Below are 22,348 nucleotides of genomic sequence, written 5' to 3'. Positions count from 1 at the left end.
AGAGCAATATGAGTCTGCGGTTCATGCTGCTCAGTTGCTCAATAATTATCACAAGTGCTCCAGATACTGATCACCACAAGCGGCAATTAAGAAGATTTAACATAATCTCTCTAATCTCTAATCAGTCTTTACCATAAAAGGAGGCCACCACAAATAGCTCACATTTTAAACAAAAATCTATTAACTATCTTGTCATTTCCTCTGTGATGGTTACATTAGCTTGAGCATATTGTGAACTGGGAATCATATAATGACAATCTGAGTCTCCAGTACTGTGGTGGCTTGATTTAGGTGGTTACACCCCTCATGCCTATTGGCTGCCTTTTTAGTGCAGACTGAGGCTTGCTTTTTTGGTGACTTATGCGAACTCTTAGTGAAAGCCAGCATAAAGGTTGAACCATGCAATTGTAGTATTAAAAATATGAACTTTATTATAATGATCATTGTTATTTATATTTACACAGAAGTTATAGCTGTAAGCAATGTCTATTGCAGTAACTCATTTTGTTATCATTTAGTCCCTGGTTACATTGTGAGTGGTGTAATCACTGGAGAATATGTGCTGTCAAGATGTTTGCCCTTTAGTTTTATGAAAGGAAAGTGCAGTTTGAGCGAGATTAGAATGAAGGAAGTAGAAAATGACAGAAAGCACAATTAAGGAAATGAGTTGCATTTAGCAAACATGCTTGGTCAGGACTGTATCTAAAACAGTCGTCATCATTGGTATGAAACTTCAGACGTCAACTAGCAGTCAACTAGCTTTAACTTCCAGACGTATTTGACAGTTTTTCTTTACAGAGTTTTGTGCAGGCAACACATTTTGATCATATTGCATTAAGTTTTGAATTTTTACAACCTTTCATCGTGGTAAAATGCTATTTAGAATAAAATAAGACATTCTTTCTGGCAGTGTCTCATCCCGCCTGGACTGCCACAGTTATTAATTGTGTCCCACTGCACATTGTCCAGTGTGTTACTGCAGCATCCCATTATATGACAGAGGTACTTTGGGGTATCTGTGACATCTCCAGCTGAGTTGATGTTGCTGTGGGAGACTCCATGGCTCCTTTGTGAAGCGGCTTACGGCAAAGTGTGGCTGTCAGTCTTTTCCTGAACACCTTACACAGGAACACGTAGATAAGCGGGTCGAGACAAACATTAGTGGCCGACAGCCACAGGGTGGTTTCCTTGGCAATATAGAGTGCGTTCTGTGCCTTGCAATGACTTAATGTGCTGCGGGTTTGGGTCAGAGTGTAGGGAACGCGGGCGAAGTGAAAGGGGGCAAAGCAGATGAAAAACACCCCCACCACGACAAACACTTTTGCCTTGGTTCTACGACTGGCTGCTTGAGATCTGCTCTTTGAGGCTTTGTATGACTCATAAACCTTCTTGCTGATGAACGTGTAGCAAACCACCATCAAGGCCAGCGTGCCCCAGAAAACCACCTGGAAGTACACATCAACAAAACATTAAGCGCAAGCAGTGACCTCTAAAGAAATTCTAACAAATAATTTAAATCTGTTGTAACTGAGTAAATCAAATGAAAGTTGTTCTATCAACATGAATTATGTCGTGAATAGTGAGCTGCATGTCTATTTGCTGATATTTGCAGAAATATTAAAAAAATTGTTTTGCATTTTGTGAAATACGCTTATTTGCTTTCCTGTTAGATGAGGAGTTAGATGAGAAGATCGATCCCACTCACATGTCAGTACAGTAAATATGAAGCAACTGCTCGCTTAGGTTCACATAAAGACGGGAAACAGCGGGGAAACAGGTGATCTGGTTCTGTCAATTTAAATCCAGATAGCAGCACCTCTAGCGTTCACCAATTAACATGTTATTGTTAAGTTAACATGTTAAGGTATCTTATTTAACCTGTGCAAAAGTCGAAGTGTAAAACAACATGTTATGGCTTTTTTCACAGCTCATGGCCAAGATATAGTGTGACACATACGTAAAAAACCAACTGATGTGTTTTTTATGAATCAAACAAACCTCATGCAACGTGTTTATTAGTGAGCTTTACAAGTGCTGGTAGGCTGATTTTGTTACCTTGTGGCAGATCAAAGCCTGTTTTCAGTCTTTATTTTAACCCTAGCACAGCTAATGGCTCTAACTTCATGAATTGTACATACAGGATAGCAGTGATCTCTTTCTCCCTCTCTATCTCCCTCTTAACTCTTGGAAAGAAAGTAAACAATTGTATTAACTTATTTATCTATTTATTGTCTAATAGTTACCTGACAGAAGTAGTTGAATCCTTCATGCCAGAGGAGGCCAGCTTTGCTCTTCATGGAGGTGCACTTCACTCTGCCTCCGGAGAGCCGCGGTGGCTGGTCACTGAGAATAACGTTGGGCAATGCTAAAGATAGCATCACCACCCAGACACCTGCACTCAGCAACTGACCAGCACGAACCCGCTGTGGGGCAACCTTCCCAAAGGGCCGGACAATCTTCAGGTAGCGGTCGAGGCTGATGAGGCCGAGCAAGAGGATGCTGATGTACATGGTGATGTAGAAAAGAACCGCAGAGTATCGGCAGTGGAAGGCACGTAGTTGCCAGGAACCCACTCCTGCATCACTTAAAACTCTCAGAGGGATGGTCAGGGTCATCAGCAAGTCAGCCACCACCTGTTTTTAATGATAATAATGAATTATATATAATTATTATATAGTTTTTGTTCTGCTCTTACAACAAAATTGTATAAAGCAAAAGCCATCAGGTCTTACCACATTTTTTAGAAAGACCACAAACGTTGAGGTGCTGGGGATGTTGAAGAAGATCCATGCAGCTAGGGAATTCAGTATGATGGCGAATATGAAGAGGATGCTGTACAGAAAGGGGAAAACCACAGCTGTCACACTGGTGTCCCGAACACACTTGATGGAAGTGTTTGACAGAGTGATGTTCATCTTCTGATCTTCGGCGGCCCTTCAGACGGGTGAGAGAGAGGGGAGATGACAAGATGAGAGTGAGACTGATGAATAGATAAAGCAGATGTAGGGAAAATAGAAAGTCAAGTCACACAAAGATATAACGAGATCATGTAAAGAGGGAAAACTGTAATGTAAAGTTTTCAGAGCCCGTACATATGCAAAGATTATATCATTTTGTCAAAAAAGTCAAGTCAGGAAGTGCTCTGCCACTTTCAGGAATCTAAAAATCCTATTTTTATACAAACAGTAAAGACAGTGTAACCCCTCTATTTCACCGCTTTTAGAAAAGGAGTCACTTGGTTAAAGTAACTGTTCTAACAGTCGGTTTATATTGATATAACCTCCATTTAATGCAGATGTACATTTACTATACGCTGATGAAAGTATCCAACAATCAGCTCTTGCCTTTGTTGGCGCTGAATTCTCCTTCTGTCTGACAGTATATCTGCCTGGTGTGCTGTCTTTACAGTGAAAACCTCAACAGCATAGAAAGAATAACACTGAAGCCAGGAGCAGGTGCTATGGCAACCTAGATGTACAATACTTTTTGTTTTAGTGTGCAAACTAATGTTAATTAGTTGTCTGTTACAACCATTATTACACACATTCTTTTCTTTGCGTCCAGTTTAGACTTATTTTTATCCAGCTTATTTTACTTTTTATATTTTTTACTTGTGAGGTAAAGAATTGACTCTTACCTTCTTATTGTATCCTTGTCGTGTGTTACTGCCGGGCAGGAGAAGAAAAATGAGTAAAGCAATGTAAAACTACAGTATTTCCAAAAAAAGGAAGAAGTGAAATATCTAATTCCTCTTTCCCCTTCCTACCTACAGGAAGTGAATGAAACAAGTGAAAAGCAAAAATTGAAAAGCCCTTAGTGTCACTATCGTTCTTTACACAATCAAGACATAGGCTACTACTTCTGACACAGAGAGGTTCCAGCCTCTCTGTCTTTCTCAGTATTTCTCTCTCCCTCTCTCTCTCTTTAAATGTGTGTGTGTGTGTGTGTGTGTGTGTGTGTGTGTGTGTGTGTTTGATGCTCTTACAATGGGTGGTCTCTGGAGCTACTGTGTGGCTGTCTTGTCACAATCCCAATGAGTTTGCCAGTCTTCCTCCGGGTGAAAGACCCTTTCCTTCCTTGCTTCCTGTTCCAATTGTCTACCGAGAGGCTTGTTCTGCTCCGTGCCAGTCCCCCTGCCTCCGCTAGCTTGCGTCAGTCTCAGTAGCCGTTGACAGGCGAACACCAAAGCCATGGACTCATTTCTCGACCTACATCTACAGATCTCCCTCCCCACCGCCCCTCCCTCCATCCTGCAGCTTATTTACTCCACCTCTATCTGTCTCTCATCATGTGGCTCAATCTTAGCTGCACCATACACAGAGAAGCACAAGCTGTGGTTTTAGAAGGCGAGAAGTGCACGTCAACAGGTCCACTGACTTCTCATCATAAATGTTTTTGTGGTTCCCCTCAACTCCTTCACCATAAATACAAGCTATGTTATGAAAGAAGAAGAGGAGGCAAGTTACTTAACAAAGCAGTTTGTGCAAAATGTAGTTTTGTATTGTTAGACCACATACAGGCCCACTCTGTGAGTGTATGTTTTACATAGCATGTGCTGTGAGGGGCAGCACTCTACAAGTACTATAGTGGTTGAACATTCCCTTACACTCATATCTGATTAATTTAAGTTAAGTTTTCCTAGAGTTTAATTCCATGTTTGTGCTGTCTTGATAAAAATAGTACATACTAGGAACATTACAACATGATTTCCTGTGTGATTTTGCTCGGATCTGTGCCAGGAATTGTGACATATGGGGAAAAAGTTGCTGAGAAGTGACATGCACATGATCACTACTACCCCCTAAGTGAACTTTAAACTTATGTGACAATAACTTGCTGTTATTGAGACAGAATCTGTTTTATTGCAAATGACACAGAGAGGGGGATACATTTTCTGTTGTGGAACCCCAAAGTTAACAAATCCTTCAGAGATTGTTCAGTGATTAAAAATAGCTGAGTTTGCTCAGCTGAGCTGGAATATCCAATATCCTTAAAGTAAAAGTACTTTTGAAACTTACACAACACTGAGCAGAGTATTGCCTCAGTTTTTCTGGATTGTACATCAATATGAAGAGTAACAGTACATTTTACAAGTTTTACAACTTAGTACATTCTTGATAGAGGCAACTGACTTGGTCCTGTTCGCCCACATCCTTCTTCTTCACTGTAACCCCCTTTTTAGATGCTGTGCAGTGCAGACGTATGCGCAGAACCTTATCAAAGGCATGATCAAAAAACAAACAATACACATCTTCAGTGTAAGATGCAAATGTCAACTAGCTTTAACTTAACTTGCTTTGCATGGTAGCCTAATTTACATTCTCACCCCGACAACTCTTTGCTTTCCAGTTTTGAATTTCCAGAGCTGGCATAAAACAGTGTTTTCTTGACATTAAAACAGCATGATAATATCACCCCCTTGTCTCATACTGTATACATATCTCTTCCATTTGTATTGTACTTCCTGTTAATGGTTTTCAAGCTATTTAAAGCGACAGTTGCACAAGAGAAAAACAGCACAGCACAACTTCAACATGAGTGTAAAAAGTAAATTCAAGAAATGGTCAAATGTTAACATAAATGTGAGACAATGATCTGACATTTAGTCTACAAAGTCTTCAGCAACATCTGAGCTCAGTCCATGGCATAACATGTTCATGACTTAGAATTCAGTCAGAATTTACTCCGTGGATGAAGCATCTTCTGCTTTGCCCGCTGAGGCTACTTGGAATGAGGCGAACACATTTTCCAGCATGGACATCAGTTTCTCCTTGAACTCCCGACACAGAAAGATGTAGAGAAGTGGGTTCATGCAGATGTTTGTTGTGGCAAACCAGAGGCTGAGCTCCTTGGCAAACCTGCCCTCTAAGTAAGAGCAGCTGGTAAAGGAAGAATGGCTGACTTGTTGAAAAGTGTATGGGATCCTGACGATGTGGTACGGCCCGAACGACACAAAAAACACAATGACAACTAGAAAAACACGTAGCTTGATCCTCTGTTTCCCTTGGTTGTTATTGCTGCCAGAGTTTCTAAAAGACTGAATAACCTTGTTTGTGATGCAAATATAGCAAACCGCAATGACCACACTGACGAGCCAGAAGAAAACATTCAAGTAAATCACTGTCTTCTTGTGGAAATCAAGTCCAACCGTTCCTTTCAGCTTCATACAAGAACTAATCTCTGTCATATTGGCTACTGATTTGTTGTTCAAAATGATATTCGGTAAGGCTGTGCTTCCAAGCAGTACCACCCAGACAAAGCCTGATATCAGTTTGCTTAAGGTCAGATTCTGAGCAAAGAACTTGCTGCGAGGTGTCATGATCTTGAAGAAACGGTCCAGACTTATTATGCCCAGCAGAGTGATACAAGTGTACTGTGTGCTGTAGAAAATGGAGCTGAAATAACAGGAAATTATGAACACGATGTTCGACGCCTCCGGCAAGTCGCTTGCAGCTTTGAGCGGGACGATCAAGGTCATGATTGTATCAGCGGCAACAAGGTTTTTCAAGTACACCACGAAGGTGGAGGTGGACTTGAGATGCAGAGAGACCCAGGCTGCCACACCATTCAGCAGCAAAGCAAAGGGGAACATCAGAAAGTAGAGAGCTGAGACAAAATATGGGTCGTAAATGAAACCGTCACACTTGGAATCATTGTTAGATGTTTGATTCAGTGGCATCGCTGGACCTGAGGAAAATTAGAATACATTTTAGAACCCACAATACATCTTGTTAAGAAACATCCATCATCATTATTTAAGGTTATAAATCGTGTATTTTAAACAAATTGTCGTTAAGAATTTGTGTTGATATTTGATTTGGACTGAGGTTTCTAATAGTGCCCCATTGTCAGGGAGCAATCAGTCAACAGCAGATAATTTGTCTGGTTAACTTGTTAATTTGTTTTCTTTTAACTTAAATGAGATCAGGGCGTTTTCCCTTCACTTTGCTGGTTAATGTGAAGGAAAAGATCCATCCATTATCTGAGTCAGGGATGGAAGCACAAAGCAAAGGGAGCAGCGTGTTGTTTACTACATAGCTGTCGGAATAAATTTGTTTTTTAAGCAATCTTTTGATTATATATCATATATAATATGTATGTGCAATCTTCCAACTCTTTTATTCAGTCTCATATATATACTCCTGTGCCTCTAATTTTCTAATCCTGACCAAATAGTAATTAAGTAAATTGTGTGAATAAATACATTCAGAATTAAGTAAGTGGAGTTTATAGATTTCTTCTTTTTTTGTGATACTTTAAACTTTAAAAACCATATATTGGCCATTAGGTCAAAGACTGATATTATTTTTTTTTATAGAAGAACAACTAATTTCTTATAGCACAATCTCATTCCACTACTTAGATTTGTAGAGCACAGAGTTCACAAACTTCACAGAAACTCAAATCAAAGCCATTAACTTACAGTCATTGTTAGCTATTTAAACAGCTGTGACTTAGTTTCAATTAAAACAAAAATCCATACTAATAGATAATTATCTATTAAGACTTTACAGATGGATGTAGTTTTTTTTGCAGCATGCTTTTTCTCTCTCAGTTGTGACCATTTTAACTACAACATTTGTTGTTTTTGCAACACTGTGTGAACACGTTTCCTGTATCCTGCGTGTGTGTATGTGTGTGTAGGTATTTTAAGACCCTTCTTGAACAGCAGATGAACTTGAACTTTGTCATTGCATATTAAGATACAGATACTACGTTTTGAAGTGAAGTAAAATAAATGTAAATAAGATAAATGCTGATGACAACTTACATTTGATGACTTGCCTCCCTCTTCTCAAAGCTGCGAGATGGACCTGTGTGACAAAGCACTGACACAATAGGTGAGAAACACTGTTGATTTTCCTAGCAAACAAATCAACATTTCATCTGTGATAATTTGTCTGGGCCTATGCAAAGATAGGAAAAACGTATTGGTTCTTCTCCAAAAGCAAAACAGATGTCATACACTCAGCCCATTATGTAAACATCCCTAAGAGCAGAGACTGGATGTTGGCCAGATCCTCTACGCGAGAACCCCAGCCATCACCATTTCTGTCTCATCTTGAAGTTGGAGCTGATCAAAGTAAGCATTTGTGGTTGTTTACAGACAGAAACCCTTGACCAGAACTCTCCTGCATGTTTGATGCTGGTGTTCATCCTCTGAGTCAGAAGCAGACATTCCTCATGCTGATGTGCCTTTAGTGCTGTGCACCATTTGGAATGGTAAATACACATCATTTTTTCCCTACTCATCATCATTGACTTGTTGACTGCTGGCATAAAAAAATACATAAAATAAATGAGTCATTTTCTCTGCTTATTGATTGATTGATTGACTGCAAGAACTGAAGAGCTACTTTACTTCTGCAGCAACTGGTGCAGTGGCATCATCTGACCAGAGGGTGGCCTCAGCACAATTCTCACATGATACAGAATATTTTTAAGGAGCGCAAACCTACTACTTTTCCAAAGTAGAAAATAAATAGATGATAAATAATGCCATTAAACTGAGAGAAATCAAGGGTGCAACCTTAGTCGATGGCATCTTTCAAAATGTCAACTCTGTCATCATCTCTACAATGGATAGACTGACATCAGATGGCCTTGAAACTGCTGAAACCATTTGAGCCAAACTGTGACTGTGTGAAGGAGCAGCAGCACCAGTATGTAGAGGTGAAGTTGGTGTCACTGTAGCTTGTATATATTTACAGTAAGCCTGTATCTACATATTGAAGTTGAGGAGAAGAAAACTTACTGCCCTGTAACTGTATGATTCTACAGAAAAAAACTGATTTGATAGTTTGCATATTGTATTATAGAGAATAATGGAGCTGGAAAGAAGTGAAATCCCATAACGCCCTGTTTGTAGATGAATTTTTTTCAATTTGGCCGATGGCTGAAACACTATAGGCCACAAACCACAGTGGATGTGCCAGGCCAACATCACTATGTGTGCTGCAATATCTGGGAAAAGTGTGTGAGTATTCATATTTCCAATAATGTCTGAGAAAACTCCAGACATTCTTGGGCACCCCCTACAGACATCACTGAGAATAACAGAGGTTTTGTAAGACATGACTTGCCAAATTTTGTAATTATGTGAGATAATGTAAAATAATTGGTGGTGTTCCTTCCACCATATTCTCCATTCCTGAATCCAAGTGAGGAATTATTTTCTCCGTGGAGGTGGAAGGTATATGATGAGACAAAATGTCTCTGTTTGCTGCAATGGATGCTGCGTGTGATGGCATCACAGCTGAACACAGCTTGGTTTAGGCAGGCAAGCAGAATTTTCCCCCATAACATCACAAGGGGAAACATATCAAGTGTGATGTTGATGAAAATCTGTGGCCAGACAGACGGGGACGACAGGATATCCAGTGAGACGGGTCTTCAATATGGCTCTCCAGCCTTTAATGTGTTACAGTCTCAGGCTATACGTTATTTTCCTGTTTTGTTTTGGTATATTTTTGTATTACACCGTGCTGTTTACTGTGGTGTAAGACAGTTACTTTACATAAGTAAAAATACAGCGACAAATTCCATGAAATTGCGAATGCAATGTGTGATGTAGACACAGTGTGATACACAATAGCATTCAGTTAGGTAGACAAAAATAACATTATGTACAGTAAACATTCAGTGTCAGTGTTGGATGAGTTGTGACATTTTGCAGGTGTGTTTTGGTGCCGTGCTGTTACCACATAAACTGTTTTGACAAATGCACCTCGAGTTTTGAGAATGTTAACAGAGCTTCAAATAATAAGCCAAATCTACTGAGAGAAACAGTAAAGCCAACCAAAAAGTCCTGCAGGCTACACTGGAGCTTATTGTCTCATCAAACAAAGGAAATGCAAAAAGAAAATCTACTATATACGGGGTTTCAGTCGCATTTGAATACTTGGCATCTATGTCAGTGTCTATTACTGAGCACAATTATTGCTGCAGTGTATTGTAGTGATCTGTATTGCATTTTCATTTGTAATTTCACTGCTTGGCACTGCAGACCTCATTGCATATAGACATAGTTTATTACTTAGAGAGTAATTAAAGATAATGAAATCAATGAGGCCATTAAAAGCTGAATAAAACAAATTCATTCAAATAAAATAAAAAAAAGGCTCCTTTGCAGGGAAGTTATTACACTGGATACAGGATTTATGAGGATTTGAGGTCTTTTGTGTAGCAGAAAAATAAGAAGTATCCATTTCCACTCTTTTGTAATGTCGCAGGCAACAGAAGTAATCAAGATGAGGGGGAAGTTCACAAAAACCTTCCTATTATATTGTTTATGATACTGAACATACTCCCTTAAAAGCCCATTGGAGACAAGATTTAGTTACACTATTGGTCAGACAAATGGTTAATAGTAAGACTGTATCTGTGGTGAACCCATCACACAAAAACAATACAAAAGACCACTTCTAACTCAAATCTAATGATGTAGGTCTCACAATAACACCTCGATATTGGATTACAACATAGTGTTGAGTTATGAAAACTTAAGACAGGATGCACTCACACACACACACACACACATATATATATGTGTGTGTGTGTGTGTGTATATATATGTGTGTGTGTGTATATATATATATATATATATACACACACACACAAACAGTACAAAGACACATAGCTCTGAGACATGACTTCTGAAATTAAACATGGAGTTAGTGTTTCAACGACTGAACCTGAGTCACATTTTGGAGGGGACCCTTATCGGACTTACAAACAAGCAATTAAAAGCACGTCAGTAGTCTGTCGTGTTTCTACCTTGTTTCTCTTAGGGGCCCTTTAGTCTAAATAGATGCCAATCCTCATTGCGCAACTAGAGGGCAGTGCAACATAAAATAAAAAGTTACTGTAAGACTAGTAATCCTCTCTTGCTTCCCACATTAGTCATGTTCTATGAAATAAAAAAGCAGCCTAATTTGTAACTGCAGACATCTTACTTGTCTCTATAATAATAATAATAATAATCATAATAATCATAATCATAATAAATGACTTCTTACTACTGTCAAGTCTCCTCTTTTTCACCTGAATATAACTTGACACAGACCCCTCTAGCTTTCATCATGGCAACCAGTTTATCTCTGAACTCCCTACACAGGTAGATGTAGAGAAGAGGGTCCAGGCAGGCATTAGTGGTCGTGACCCACAGGACTAATTGATGGACTATTACCATCCACATTTGAGCGCAGTCATTAGCGTTAAAGACTTCATGTATTGTGAATGGAATACGCATCAGGTGAAGAGGCACAAAACACACAAAAAACACAAGGAGGATGAGGAAGACTCGTAGCTTGGTCTTGTTTTTTCCATGGCTGTTGTTACTCCCAGAGTTTTTGAAGGACTGCAGGACTTTTAGGGTGATGCAGACGTAACAAAACACGATCAGTATGCTGACAAGCCAGAAAAGAATCTCCATAGAAAGAACCACGTACTTGTGAAGAGCCAGGCCAGCTGGACCCTTCAGGGACATACAGAAATCACTTGTTATGTCAACAGGAGCCTGGTCGGTTAGAATGATGGTTGGGATAACTGTACTGCCGAATAACACCACCCAAACCAGGGTGGACATGACATGACTGAAGACCACGTTTTGTCCCAACAGCTTTCCCCGTGGCCTAACAATTTTGAAGAAGCGGTCAAGGCTGATAAGACCCATCAAGGCGATACTTGTGTACAAACAGCTGTAGAAAATTACAGAAGCGTAACGGCAGTTGAACACTTTTAACTCAACTGTTGCTCCAGGTAGCATGCTAGCCGCTATTGCCGGCAATGTCAGTGTGAGGAGCAGGTCAGCGGCCATCATGTTCTTCAGATACACTATGAAGGTAGAGGTGGAAGGAAGGTGCAAAGACACCCACGCTGCCACCCCATTCAGCAGTAACGCAATGGGGAACGAGAAGAAGTAGAGGCACGAGGCAGCCACATTTACGGTCGCAAGGCTGAAAAAAGCACAATCGGGGGAGAAGAGTTCTGTGTTGTTGGACACCATTATAAAATCTGAAAAAACAAAGCAAACAAACAGTTATTAAAGAAAAACCCAACGAGCTTTTTAATCTGTTGATTATCAGCAGAACCCTTCTAATCCTGCACTGATTTACATCCAGAGCTTTTGCTTTCGAGTCATATTTTTTGAACTGTGTTTCAACAAATCTGGAAGGGAAGCGAGCAGATTTGATCAGAGGCATTGGCATGAATCTGCACTGGAGGAAGATTGATAATATCCAGCTTTAAGGCACAGGGTTTTTAAAGTAGATGACTGAGCTGAGGTCAAATCCAGGGGGCTGAATTTATTCATTTATCTGTTTATTTTAAGTATTTAACTTTTTTTTTTTTTTTAAACAGTAAAACATTGCATTTGAGTTGGTTTAAAAAGGATTTAGAAAGACACCATGGCAAAAATAGAAATAAATGAAAATAGTTACTAGAATGAGAATTGAATTGTACTGGAATTGGATTTGCTTGAGGCCGAGAACAACAACTGCTTTAAATGTCTCTTGTTTGCTTCCCATTTGGACCTGATTTGCATTTATCATTAGTTTGAAACATTTTTTACTATGATTTGGTTTTGAATGTCGAACCAGAGCATTTGAATGTTTCCTGGATGTGGAACCTGATGCTTCCCCTTTTGACAATGAAGCACTGAAGTTATGCAGCTGTTGGATTTGTTTTCAGCACACTACATACACAAACAAAAGAGTGGATAATATTATTTTCTATCACATAGGGACTTGCTTAAGACACTACACAGCATTTAGAGTCACAGTTTTAGTGTTCTACCAGGATTCACCTAATCAGTGTATTCAGTGTGTTCATTCATACAGTTAAACTTTAATTGATAAGGAGTGAATTTACTGTATGGAGAGCTGGCAATGATAGCAATAACTACCAGCTATAACAGCAGTAAGAGAAAAGTTGTTCGATTTTAATGAATCTGAGCAGGAAGGCCAAATTAAAGCTTCTGAATTTGAACTGAATTTGAGCGCAATGAAATGTGTGACTGTGTTTCTTCTTAACATGTTAAAAAACAAAATTGATTAATTTTAAGATATTTCTCACCCCTCTCACAAAGTTCAGTTTACTCGTGCCATTTCATTTTAAGAGATTTTTCTGACCAGCCCAAGTATAGTTTCTCAGCCATGGGCTGATGTAAATCAGATAACTACACTATTTTTAAGAGATGTAATGATGTTCTCAAATCACAAAGTCTAACCAATATATAATTTAGGGTTAGGGCCACCTCTCTTGAACCTTTAATTTGAACTGAAAGGAAAAAAAAATTCCCCACAACATTATGAAACAAAACATAATGTTAAATCACTTACCAACAGCTGTTATCTTCTTAACTCCACAGTGTGTGAGTGTGCACAGAGATTAACACCTTCACAAGATGTATGGCCAAAGCGTGTCCACTTATTCAGCCAGAAAGATGCAAATCCATCGTTTGTTGGGTGTTGGGGTCGGCGAGCTATTCAAATAACATACATTATGCAAAGCCATGTGTTTTCAGGCCACACTGAAGGGATGAGTAATCTCCGTCTGCTTCTCTTGTCTTAAGCATCGAAAGATATGAAATAATTGTTCATTTTCTTTTTTTCCTTTAAATCTAAGAGAAAAAACATTATTGTTTTTATTATAATTATTATTATTGTGACTAATTATACCAATGATTAGGGCTAATAAAGTGTAATTCTTTCTCCAAGTACATTCTTAGAAGAAGTACATACAACTTAGAGAGCCATATGGGGTTCAATATTTGGCAATGTGAAAATTGCCAATTTCATAACAGGGCATGAAACACAGGGCCTTGAGTTGTCATTACTTCCCTTATTGTTCTTTCGTTGTTCATTTCTGTAAAACAGGGAGGCCAAAATTCTTTGGCTATGCGGTTTTAACAGAAGGCAGTAACAGTAAACACAACCCAGTCTATTGGAAAGTCCCCTATATTCTGTCCTGAGTACTTTACTATCGCTTACTTAGATTGATGAGGATTGTTAGCAGCAAAACTGAAAAGGAAGCACAAATGTATAAAGATGGAATATTTTGACACATTTACCCATTATATAGTTTAATTATCCTGGAGTATCAATCAGTGAAACCAAACTTAACAGCAATACCTCCATGCACTTGAAACAATGAAACATTACAGAATATTGACAACACTTGAGGCTTATCATACAAGCACGCTATTTACAATTTATTTTCAGTTTTTAAGTGAATGCATGTGGCCTCTTTTCTCAGGATTAGTGGGTATGACAACATGGCGGAGGAACTTATTGTATTTTGTTGTTGAATAGAGAACAGAGAGTAAAACAAAGAAAACATGCCAGTGTTGGTTTTTCAGGTCTGACCCAAGTAAGTAAACATCAGCGACATGTGTGATGACATTATTATTGCATACGTTCTTATAGACAATAATGTCATTGTCTGTTTGACACAGACAACGCAAAAATACAAAATTGATTACATTAAGTTGCAGTTTTGAACCTGCAGATTTTTAAAGGAATCATAATAATTTTGTGGTGATCATGAATACAAATATGTGGCATACACACTTAAATTCTATCTCTAGAACAGACAGAGGTCCTAGTCAACCTGTTGATTACAGCAAACAACACAAAATAAATCACTGTGTCTGTCGCCTACTGTATTTAGAATTAGATACTACCTAATCTTGCAACAGGAGAAGCACATTCAGATTCCACATTTCGAAAGTCTTTATCATGTCCAGTGGTTTTATGTAGTGCCAGAGTCCCTGAGAGGGGTGCTACCTGTATCCGTGTCTGACCCCCTTCCTATTAGCCAACTACAGGTACCAGGAGGCAGCTGCAGGGTCTTGAACAGAGTGGTCCTGAAGGACTTACAGAGGAAGAAGTAGATGAGAGGGTCCAGAAGAGAGTTCAAGGACGAGAGGAAGAGTGTACTTTCCTTCAGCTGAAAAAAGAAGAGTTTGAGTTTACAGTCAAAGAGAACCCCTCTGGTCTGGCTCATAGTGTAGGGCACACGGGCAAAGTGAAACGGCACAAAGCACACAAAGAACACTGCCAGAACCAGGAACACATTTGCGTTCATTTTTCTCTTGGCCTGGTTGGGCTTCCGAGTTGTTGCCCCACTTGATGCTTGACACATAGTCCCTAATGTGCTGCGGGACTTAGTGCGGGAGTAGGATCTGTAGAGCTCTCTGGTGATTAGAGTGTAGCATACTATCACAGTCACCAGGTTGCCCCAGAAAATAACTTGACAGACATGATTTACCACCTCATGCCAGTGCAGTCCAGCCTTTGTCTTCAGGTCACTGCACTTGAAATATTTAGAAGTCGGGGTTTTACGTGTCAGGATCACATTGGGCAGACAGAGAACCAGCAGAAAGATCCAGATGGCTCCTGAAAGGACTTTGCGACGGGCCAGACGGGCAGCATTCGTCCCCCTGAATGGCTTGAGGGTCTTTCTGCAGCGATCGATGCTGATGAGGCCGAAGAACAGGATGCTGATGTACATGGTGAGGTAAAAGAGCACCGAGGAAACTCGACACACAAATATACGCAGCCCAGTGGAAGCCATGTTGGAGTCTGATAACACCTGCAGAAAGACAGTGTTCAGTTCAGTGTTGCATTTTACTGTTAAACACTAAAATACAGTGTAGTAGAAAGTTAATGGTTCCTCTCATCTAATTCGCCTCTCTTCATAAAGAGTGTCTAAATTGTAAGTAACATAAAAATGATGCTATAATAACCATTACTCATAACTTATTATTATTTATAACTGCATATGTGATGATGTGATAGACAGCGAGAAAATCATGAAATTGAATTCACCAGCAAGAGAGAGTTTTCATAATCTGGCAAACCAAATGCCGTTCTTATGAATGACCTATAATAAAAACCAATAGAAAAGCCTTCATAAACATAAATAAAGCCATTAGTTACAAATACAACTTTTTATAAAGTGTATCTTAGAAGTAAATGGCGACAAAATGTTAAGCCAAACCTTGAAAGGGAACGTGAAGGTCATGATGACATCTGCAACCACAATATTCTTCAGGTATATAATGAAGTGGGACTTTGAGGGGATGCGAAAAAACACTAACACAGCCACGGCATTGAGCGACAGCCCCACCAGGAAGAGAATGGAGTAGAGAACAGGAAAAACCACTGTCTTCAAAACGTTGTCGCGGGAACAAGTGCTGTTGGTGTGGCTGTGATTGCCGGGGAACGGGGGGAAAGTTGTGTATCGCTCCATGAGTGTTATCTAAAAAATAAAAAAAAAACAAGAGAAATTTGCTTTGAATATATTCCTAAATTTGCTCAAAAAACAAATGACGAACAAGCAAAAAACCTTGAACTTTGAAGCTAAGTTTGAGGCTCTCCTAGAATTACTTTTTCATGAAAAAGTGAGCCTACTACATTTACTGAAGGTCAGCAAAATAATATAAAAGCCTGTGCAATGTAAAGTAGTCCAGTATAAGAGCCAAACAATTTTGCAGACATATTGTTGCTGCAGAGATGTGTCATAGTATAAAAACAGAATATGATTATTTTCCATGTGTAAACTGCCTTCAATGAAATCTGCAGGAGGCTTAAAGTCAAAGTAAATTTCAACATCTGCACAATCTGCTCATGTACCCTGATTTAGAGTAATAATGACAATGCAATGTTTCGTAACTGACCTGGTAATGTTCCTGATATGTGTCAGTGGAGTCCCACAGAGTTCTCAGTGAAGTTCTTATCGCGGTTTCTGGTCCCTCTGTCCTGTAATCTGTACCAATGTGATCTGACACTGTCCATCTGTCAACTGTGTGTGTTTGTGAGAGAGAGAGTAGTTTGGTGATACAAAAGTTACTTTCTCTTTTCCTTCTCCTTTCTCCTTCCTGTCATGAGGACAGGGTGTAGTCAACATTTCTAGATCTCTTTGAACAGACACGATGAAACGGACACTGAAGAGTCCAGTGTGTGGCCCTGAAGGGGAACTGATTTGCAGCAGATAAACACGTAATAAAAAGAAGTATAGCAGAAATGCACGATAAAAAGACACAAAACCACAGTGTTCAGCTGATAAATCATTTACAGATCATCATCATCCTCTGAGCTTATGCTGCAGACATGTTGCTTTGCTGGATTCTCTAATATTTAATTGTTTTGGACTAAAGTGTTAAGATACTATAAATATGTGACTCCTCATTGTCCTTTAGAAATATGATTCATGTGTGTCCTCTTGTCTACTTCTTTTACTCATGGCAACCATTCTTGAGTAATCTCCACTGCTTCCGCTTTATTTTATATTGTGGCTAAATATGTATGACTTACAATATGTATTCCAATACTCTACAGCACACTATACACGTCATACTAACCAATAATAATCACCAATCACTTTAAATCTGCTTAATTGTACAGTGGTGTGCTGAGCCTAAATATTCAAAAACAGGAGAACTACCAACAGTCAGGGTTATGTAAGGCAAAACTGATTTTGTCACATCATGAGTCACTAAACACATCCTTTTCTCACATTTTCAGTGCCAGCATGTTTCTCTGCCGGGTGGGGGAACTTCAGCCTGTCCCAGCATGCACTTTGCAAAAAGCAAGAGCCCACTCTACAAAGTCTCAAGTGACCAGCACAGTTAAGCATTCAGCACTTAAGCACACATTTCTGTATTGTGACAACTATTTATAGCATAGCGACGTCTTTGATACAATATAAGTCCTTTAAAAACAAACAGCTTGGAAGCATATGGCAGTGAAACCCTCTGTTCCAAGGAGGAAAAAATATGAAGCTGAATTTTGGCAGATGCTCCACTCCAATTGCTCGCAGTCCCATTCAGATTCATAACTCACTACCTTACTAGGTCATATGTTTTCTAGTCCCTGTCCAGACATAGTCCATGTTGTGAAAGAGACTTTTGTTTCACCCCCCAACATCCCACTCAGCATGAAGAAACTTCCCCAAATTGTTGTCTGCTGTAACATATAGCAGACACAGTCCTGCCCAAAAGTCCTCCACAAAAACCCAACTTAAAGACAGAGCAAATGCAGTAGTCATTTTCAGGGTCTGATGTAAAGTCATCCGCAATTTACTGTATGATCTAGTTTGTTAAGACACATAAGACTAATTAATTTTCCTCACAAAAATGTTTGGCTTTAATATTTTTTATAGTTGCTAGGAAGTTTGAGTGTTTTGTTGTATCGGATCAGCTTTGAGCCTTGAAAATTATGAAAATTGCGAGAAAAAAAAATTGTGAATTGATCATTCAGGCCACAAGAATACAGGATATGTGGTCATAATGTGCAGGTAAATGTTTAATTATCCCATTAAAATATTAAGCTGTTGGATGCATACACTAAAGCAGACAACCTGTGAAATTTAAGCCACTGTTTAAAGCAAGCTAAACTTTGTTCCACGGTACTCGAGTAAGCTTGTCACTCTGTTTAATTTTGTAATGCTTCAATTTTGGTCATTTCCTGACGGCAGTTCCGTGCACTAATGCAGGCGCGGTGCAACAAAACCTCACAAAAGAATCATCTGGCAGTACTACTGCAGAATGGAGGACTGATGATACTCTATGAGTGTGTCACGGGATAGAATTATTCATTTGTACATCAATTTATGGTTCTATAACCTTTTTTTTTCTATCATCACTTAAATATAAATGTAATTTCTCATTTTTATGATGTTTTCAAAAGCTAATTAACTGATTATGAATAAGGCACTGAAAAGTGCAGAACTATGCAAGTAGCATTCTCCAGACTCTTTTGTTTCACTGGTGTCAAAACAGCAACTACATATCTACAGTCTCTATCTGCTTTAATGATGACAGCAATTACAACACAATTAATAAATGACTCTTAACCATTAAAATGTCACATGTGTGACATTATACTACATGGTGGTAGTAAAGATTTGACTCTGGTTTTGTTTTACTTCATACTTAGAGGTGTCACACAAGCTTTTATTGTTATTATTTCAGAATAATTTAGACCAATTTATGCACATCGGTATCTACTTCTGCCATTATCACATTCTCCTCCTTATTTTGTTGAGTGCCAGCAGCTAGCATGGCAATGCTGCAACTTCCTGTGTCTGGGGCAAGATTGGGATATAGTCAGCAGCATTCACTTCCTCAGCAAATGCTTATCTAAAGGTCTCTCTGTGTTGCTCTTGTGGTTGTTGCCACACACACATAAAGCTCGACCTAAATTTAGTCATACATACTGTGCGTGAGGTCAGTTTCCCAACCCTCCATATTTACATGCAGTCAAATTTCTCGCAGCTGTGATCTCTTGCACATCTGGGTCTGATCAGAACTGCATCAAGCATTCATTCTCCTGGAGAGGACTCAACCACTACACTTGCTGCTTCTCATTTGAACACTAGTCTGTCTGTGTGTTTTTCTGCTTCAATGTTTTTACTTTGCTTCCTTTCTTTAACCTCTATTCTTTTTTGAATGTCTTGGGCTTCACCTAACAAGTGGGTCAAATGTCGATCACTTTTTTGTGTTTCTTTTGGTGATCAAGCTCTAAAATCACTTGAGTTCTCCGGGTCACTGTGTAATCTGAACTCTTGTGTTGATGCTTTACATTTGCATGAATCATCTACACAAAGGCATAATCAAATAATGTCCGAACGAACAGTCATAGACGTGCATGCTGAAACAGGCACAGCAGCTCTATATTCACACACACTGTAATCCTTGTCAGCTCCTTCTCAGACAGACAGGAAGAAGGGAATGAGGAGAGGAAATAAAAAGAACGTAACACAAAACTTGACTGACTTTCCATTTAAACCCCTCTGAGTCTCCTCGACACCCCCCCCACTTTAGACACACACAAACACACACGCGTTTCCCTCCGTTTTCCTCACCTCTCATGTCAGCCTTTGACCTTTAAGTCACTACTCATCACTTTCACTTTATACCAATTCCAGACCACAATCCCACTTTAACACAGCTACCGTCTTGCACTTTTTTCCACCCTGTGGCGATAATGAAGCCGGAGAAAGGAGGGAGAAAAACTTAATTTCCTCTGGGGGGAGGATTGGCTTTGGCAGCCCTTCTTTGAGCAAAGGTAGCACGTCTTTACGTAATCTTTGGAGAGTCTTTCATCCCAACAGTGAGTATGAGGTTAGGGAAAAGGTAATGGAAAGAAACTCTGGTGTTTGAGGGCAAACGTCGAGCTAATAACAGACACTGAGCTGTAACAGCTGTGGTCTGAACTGTGGTCCCTGACCCTTACAAACGAAACGGTTGATCATCTTGTCATTGTGACAAGCAGAAAGACGTAAGGAGGGACCTTCCTGCCACATAGAGTGAGAGAGAGACAGAGAGAAAAACATTCAGGGTGGTCCTTGCTTGTGGTTTGTTTGTGACTGTCTTTGTCTTTATGTATGCATGTTTATGTGTATACATTTCCGTTGGCAGGCTTTCAAATTTGCTTCTACTCGCATTTTTTAAATGTGTGGGCCACGCTTTGTTTTGACAGTGTAAGGTTTCTTCAGCTACTGCTGCAGTGCTGTTCAGCGTAGGTTCCACTGGGTCTGCGTCCCATATGGTTATCCACACCGACTAATCTACGGCAGCTCATATGGAGCTGAAGGGGGAGACGGATATAAATAAAGAATACTGTGAGCTACAGTATTTCTAGCTTTTATTGAGGATGAAACCACATTTGCTGTCATGTGCCATTAAGGTGTGAAGTATCATTCCATGCTGATGATAGAATGTTTTTAAATGGTCTATTTGTCCTACTATAGCTTCTAGTATTATTTCCTTATGAGCTTTGTGAGGGCTGTACATTGGCAACTGCTGACTTAAGAACATTCCTTCATTTCTCATGAGCCCCATGTGTCCAGTGTGGGTGTGTGGACTGTCTGCATCAAAACTACACACACACCGACACACACACACACACACACACACACACAAGAACATCAGTGGGTCCAACTGGCTCCTGGGCTTCAGTTTCTACCGGTGAATGATGTTGTTGATTCCATCCTGAACCCCAGTTTGTTGCTCACATAGCCGTCCTCCTAGCAACTGTTTTTGTTTGGCCATCGTTACAAATCACTGCTCATCTCTTGAGTCTGGCATTTGCATCAGTGAATGACCTACTAAACAAAACCTAGCTTACACAACTGATCTTTTCAGAAAATGCATCCATTTAGACTAGCACAAGTTTATGTCAAGATTTATCGATCATTTTATTTACCTTGTATGTGCATCCAAGTTTAATACACATTTTTTGCAATTTTGTAAAGAAGAACCAGTATTTTTATATCAGCTATAGATGAAATGACTATGTGTATTATGAAATCCACAACACTCACCTAATATTGCACTTCCTCTCGGGAGTGTCTCATAGTCTTGGTTTAACTGCCCATAACTTTGACTATTTTGGTTTACTCTCACTGATGTCATCAGTTCCATTTTTGGCCATTGCAGAAAGTTATTCTCAGCCGAAAAGGTTTGATTAAACCCACTGAACATTAGCAATTACTTAGCAATTGTTGAACATAGTGGAGCATTTAGCAGCCAAAAATATTTCCCTAGAGAGTTGGTGAAGACCAAAACAGAGCACAAAGTAGAGTGAATATTGGACTTAAAGTTGTCACATGGTCAGAGACTTGACTCAAAATGAATGTTAATAGTGATAACGTTTCTCTGTGTCGGTTTGATAGATAACTGTCAGCTAACAAACTCACCACAACAACTCATTTTCAAGAAATCAACGCAAAGCACCACTACACAGGTGAGGCAGTAACACGGCAGCTTGGTACTGCCGACACTTTTTAAGTGCCTCTGGCACCTGTCAGCAGTAGCATTCTTCTTTCAAATAAATTCTCATCCAGTGTTGATGTTTGTCTGATAATCCCTCAGCCCACGCCTGAAGAAGCAGGATGCAGAGCTGTGGTTTAGGAATTGGAAAAAATAAAGAAGACAACAGCTCCCTTTGAGAGACTGGCCAGCCTGGGATACCAGGCATATTTGACAGGGTGTCTCTGTGTGCACAGCATAGACCTGTGTGCACACAGAGGGCAGCAGATAGGCCAAGGGACAGGGCAGAGAGTGTCAGCTTCAGCTGTTAACCACAGTGGTGGGGAATACATGTGCAAAAAGGTCAATGTCACATTCAGACTAAGGAAGAAGAAACTAGGACAGAAGAAACCCGAAACACACTTTCTTTATGTGCAAAGTAAGGCCTAATCCCCTTTAAATTCTAAAAAGTCCTAAGACATTTCAAGGCCTAGTGATATACAGGGAACAACTAACTGAGTCTTAGTTACTAAGACGTTTCAAGGGCCTGGTCAAACATAGAAAACACATGTATGTGCTTCTTGAAACAAA

At 39.6% G+C, this 22,348-nt stretch overlaps 4 protein-coding genes across 4 annotated transcripts; all 4 read right to left on the bottom strand.

The window, feature by feature from the left end:
* Positions 1–449: 449 nt before the first annotated feature.
* Positions 450–4,000, bottom strand: LOC139200566 (P2Y purinoceptor 13-like). The gene is made up of 5 exons (XM_070829894.1): positions 3,986–4,000; positions 3,638–3,665; positions 2,733–2,934; positions 2,244–2,633; positions 450–1,445 (listed from the first exon to the last, which is right to left on the bottom strand). The coding sequence occupies exons 3-5, from the start codon at positions 2,913–2,915 to the stop codon at positions 990–992; spliced, it is 1,029 nt and encodes a 342-aa protein (XP_070685995.1). The 5' UTR covers positions 2,916–2,934; positions 3,638–3,665; positions 3,986–4,000; the 3' UTR covers positions 450–989.
* Positions 4,001–5,680: 1,680 nt separating this feature from the next.
* LOC139200016 (P2Y purinoceptor 13-like) lies at positions 5,681–6,679 on the bottom strand. The gene has a single exon (XM_070829244.1). It carries the CDS (start codon positions 6,677–6,679, stop codon positions 5,681–5,683), a length of 999 nt encoding a protein of 332 aa, XP_070685345.1.
* Positions 6,680–11,023: 4,344 nt separating this feature from the next.
* On the bottom strand, positions 11,024–12,007 carry LOC139200624 (P2Y purinoceptor 13-like). Its single transcript, XM_070829964.1, has one exon. It carries the CDS (start codon positions 12,005–12,007, stop codon positions 11,024–11,026), a length of 984 nt encoding a protein of 327 aa, XP_070686065.1.
* A 2,374-nt stretch (positions 12,008–14,381) lies between these two features.
* On the bottom strand, positions 14,382–16,746 carry p2ry12 (purinergic receptor P2Y12). The gene is made up of 3 exons (XM_070829453.1): positions 16,682–16,746; positions 16,003–16,263; positions 14,382–15,594 (listed from the first exon to the last, which is right to left on the bottom strand). The coding sequence occupies exons 2-3, from the start codon at positions 16,252–16,254 to the stop codon at positions 14,752–14,754; spliced, it is 1,095 nt and encodes a 364-aa protein (XP_070685554.1). The 5' UTR covers positions 16,255–16,263; positions 16,682–16,746; the 3' UTR covers positions 14,382–14,751.
* Positions 16,747–22,348: the final 5,602 nt, after the last annotated feature.

This window comes from Pempheris klunzingeri, chromosome 4, assembly GCF_042242105.1.
Source record: "Pempheris klunzingeri isolate RE-2024b chromosome 4, fPemKlu1.hap1, whole genome shotgun sequence".
In the NCBI taxonomy this organism is placed as follows: Eukaryota; Metazoa; Chordata; class Actinopteri; order Acropomatiformes; family Pempheridae; genus Pempheris; species Pempheris klunzingeri.
Note: the sequence above shows the minus strand (reverse complement) of the source record. Positions and strands in the feature narration are given on the sequence as shown.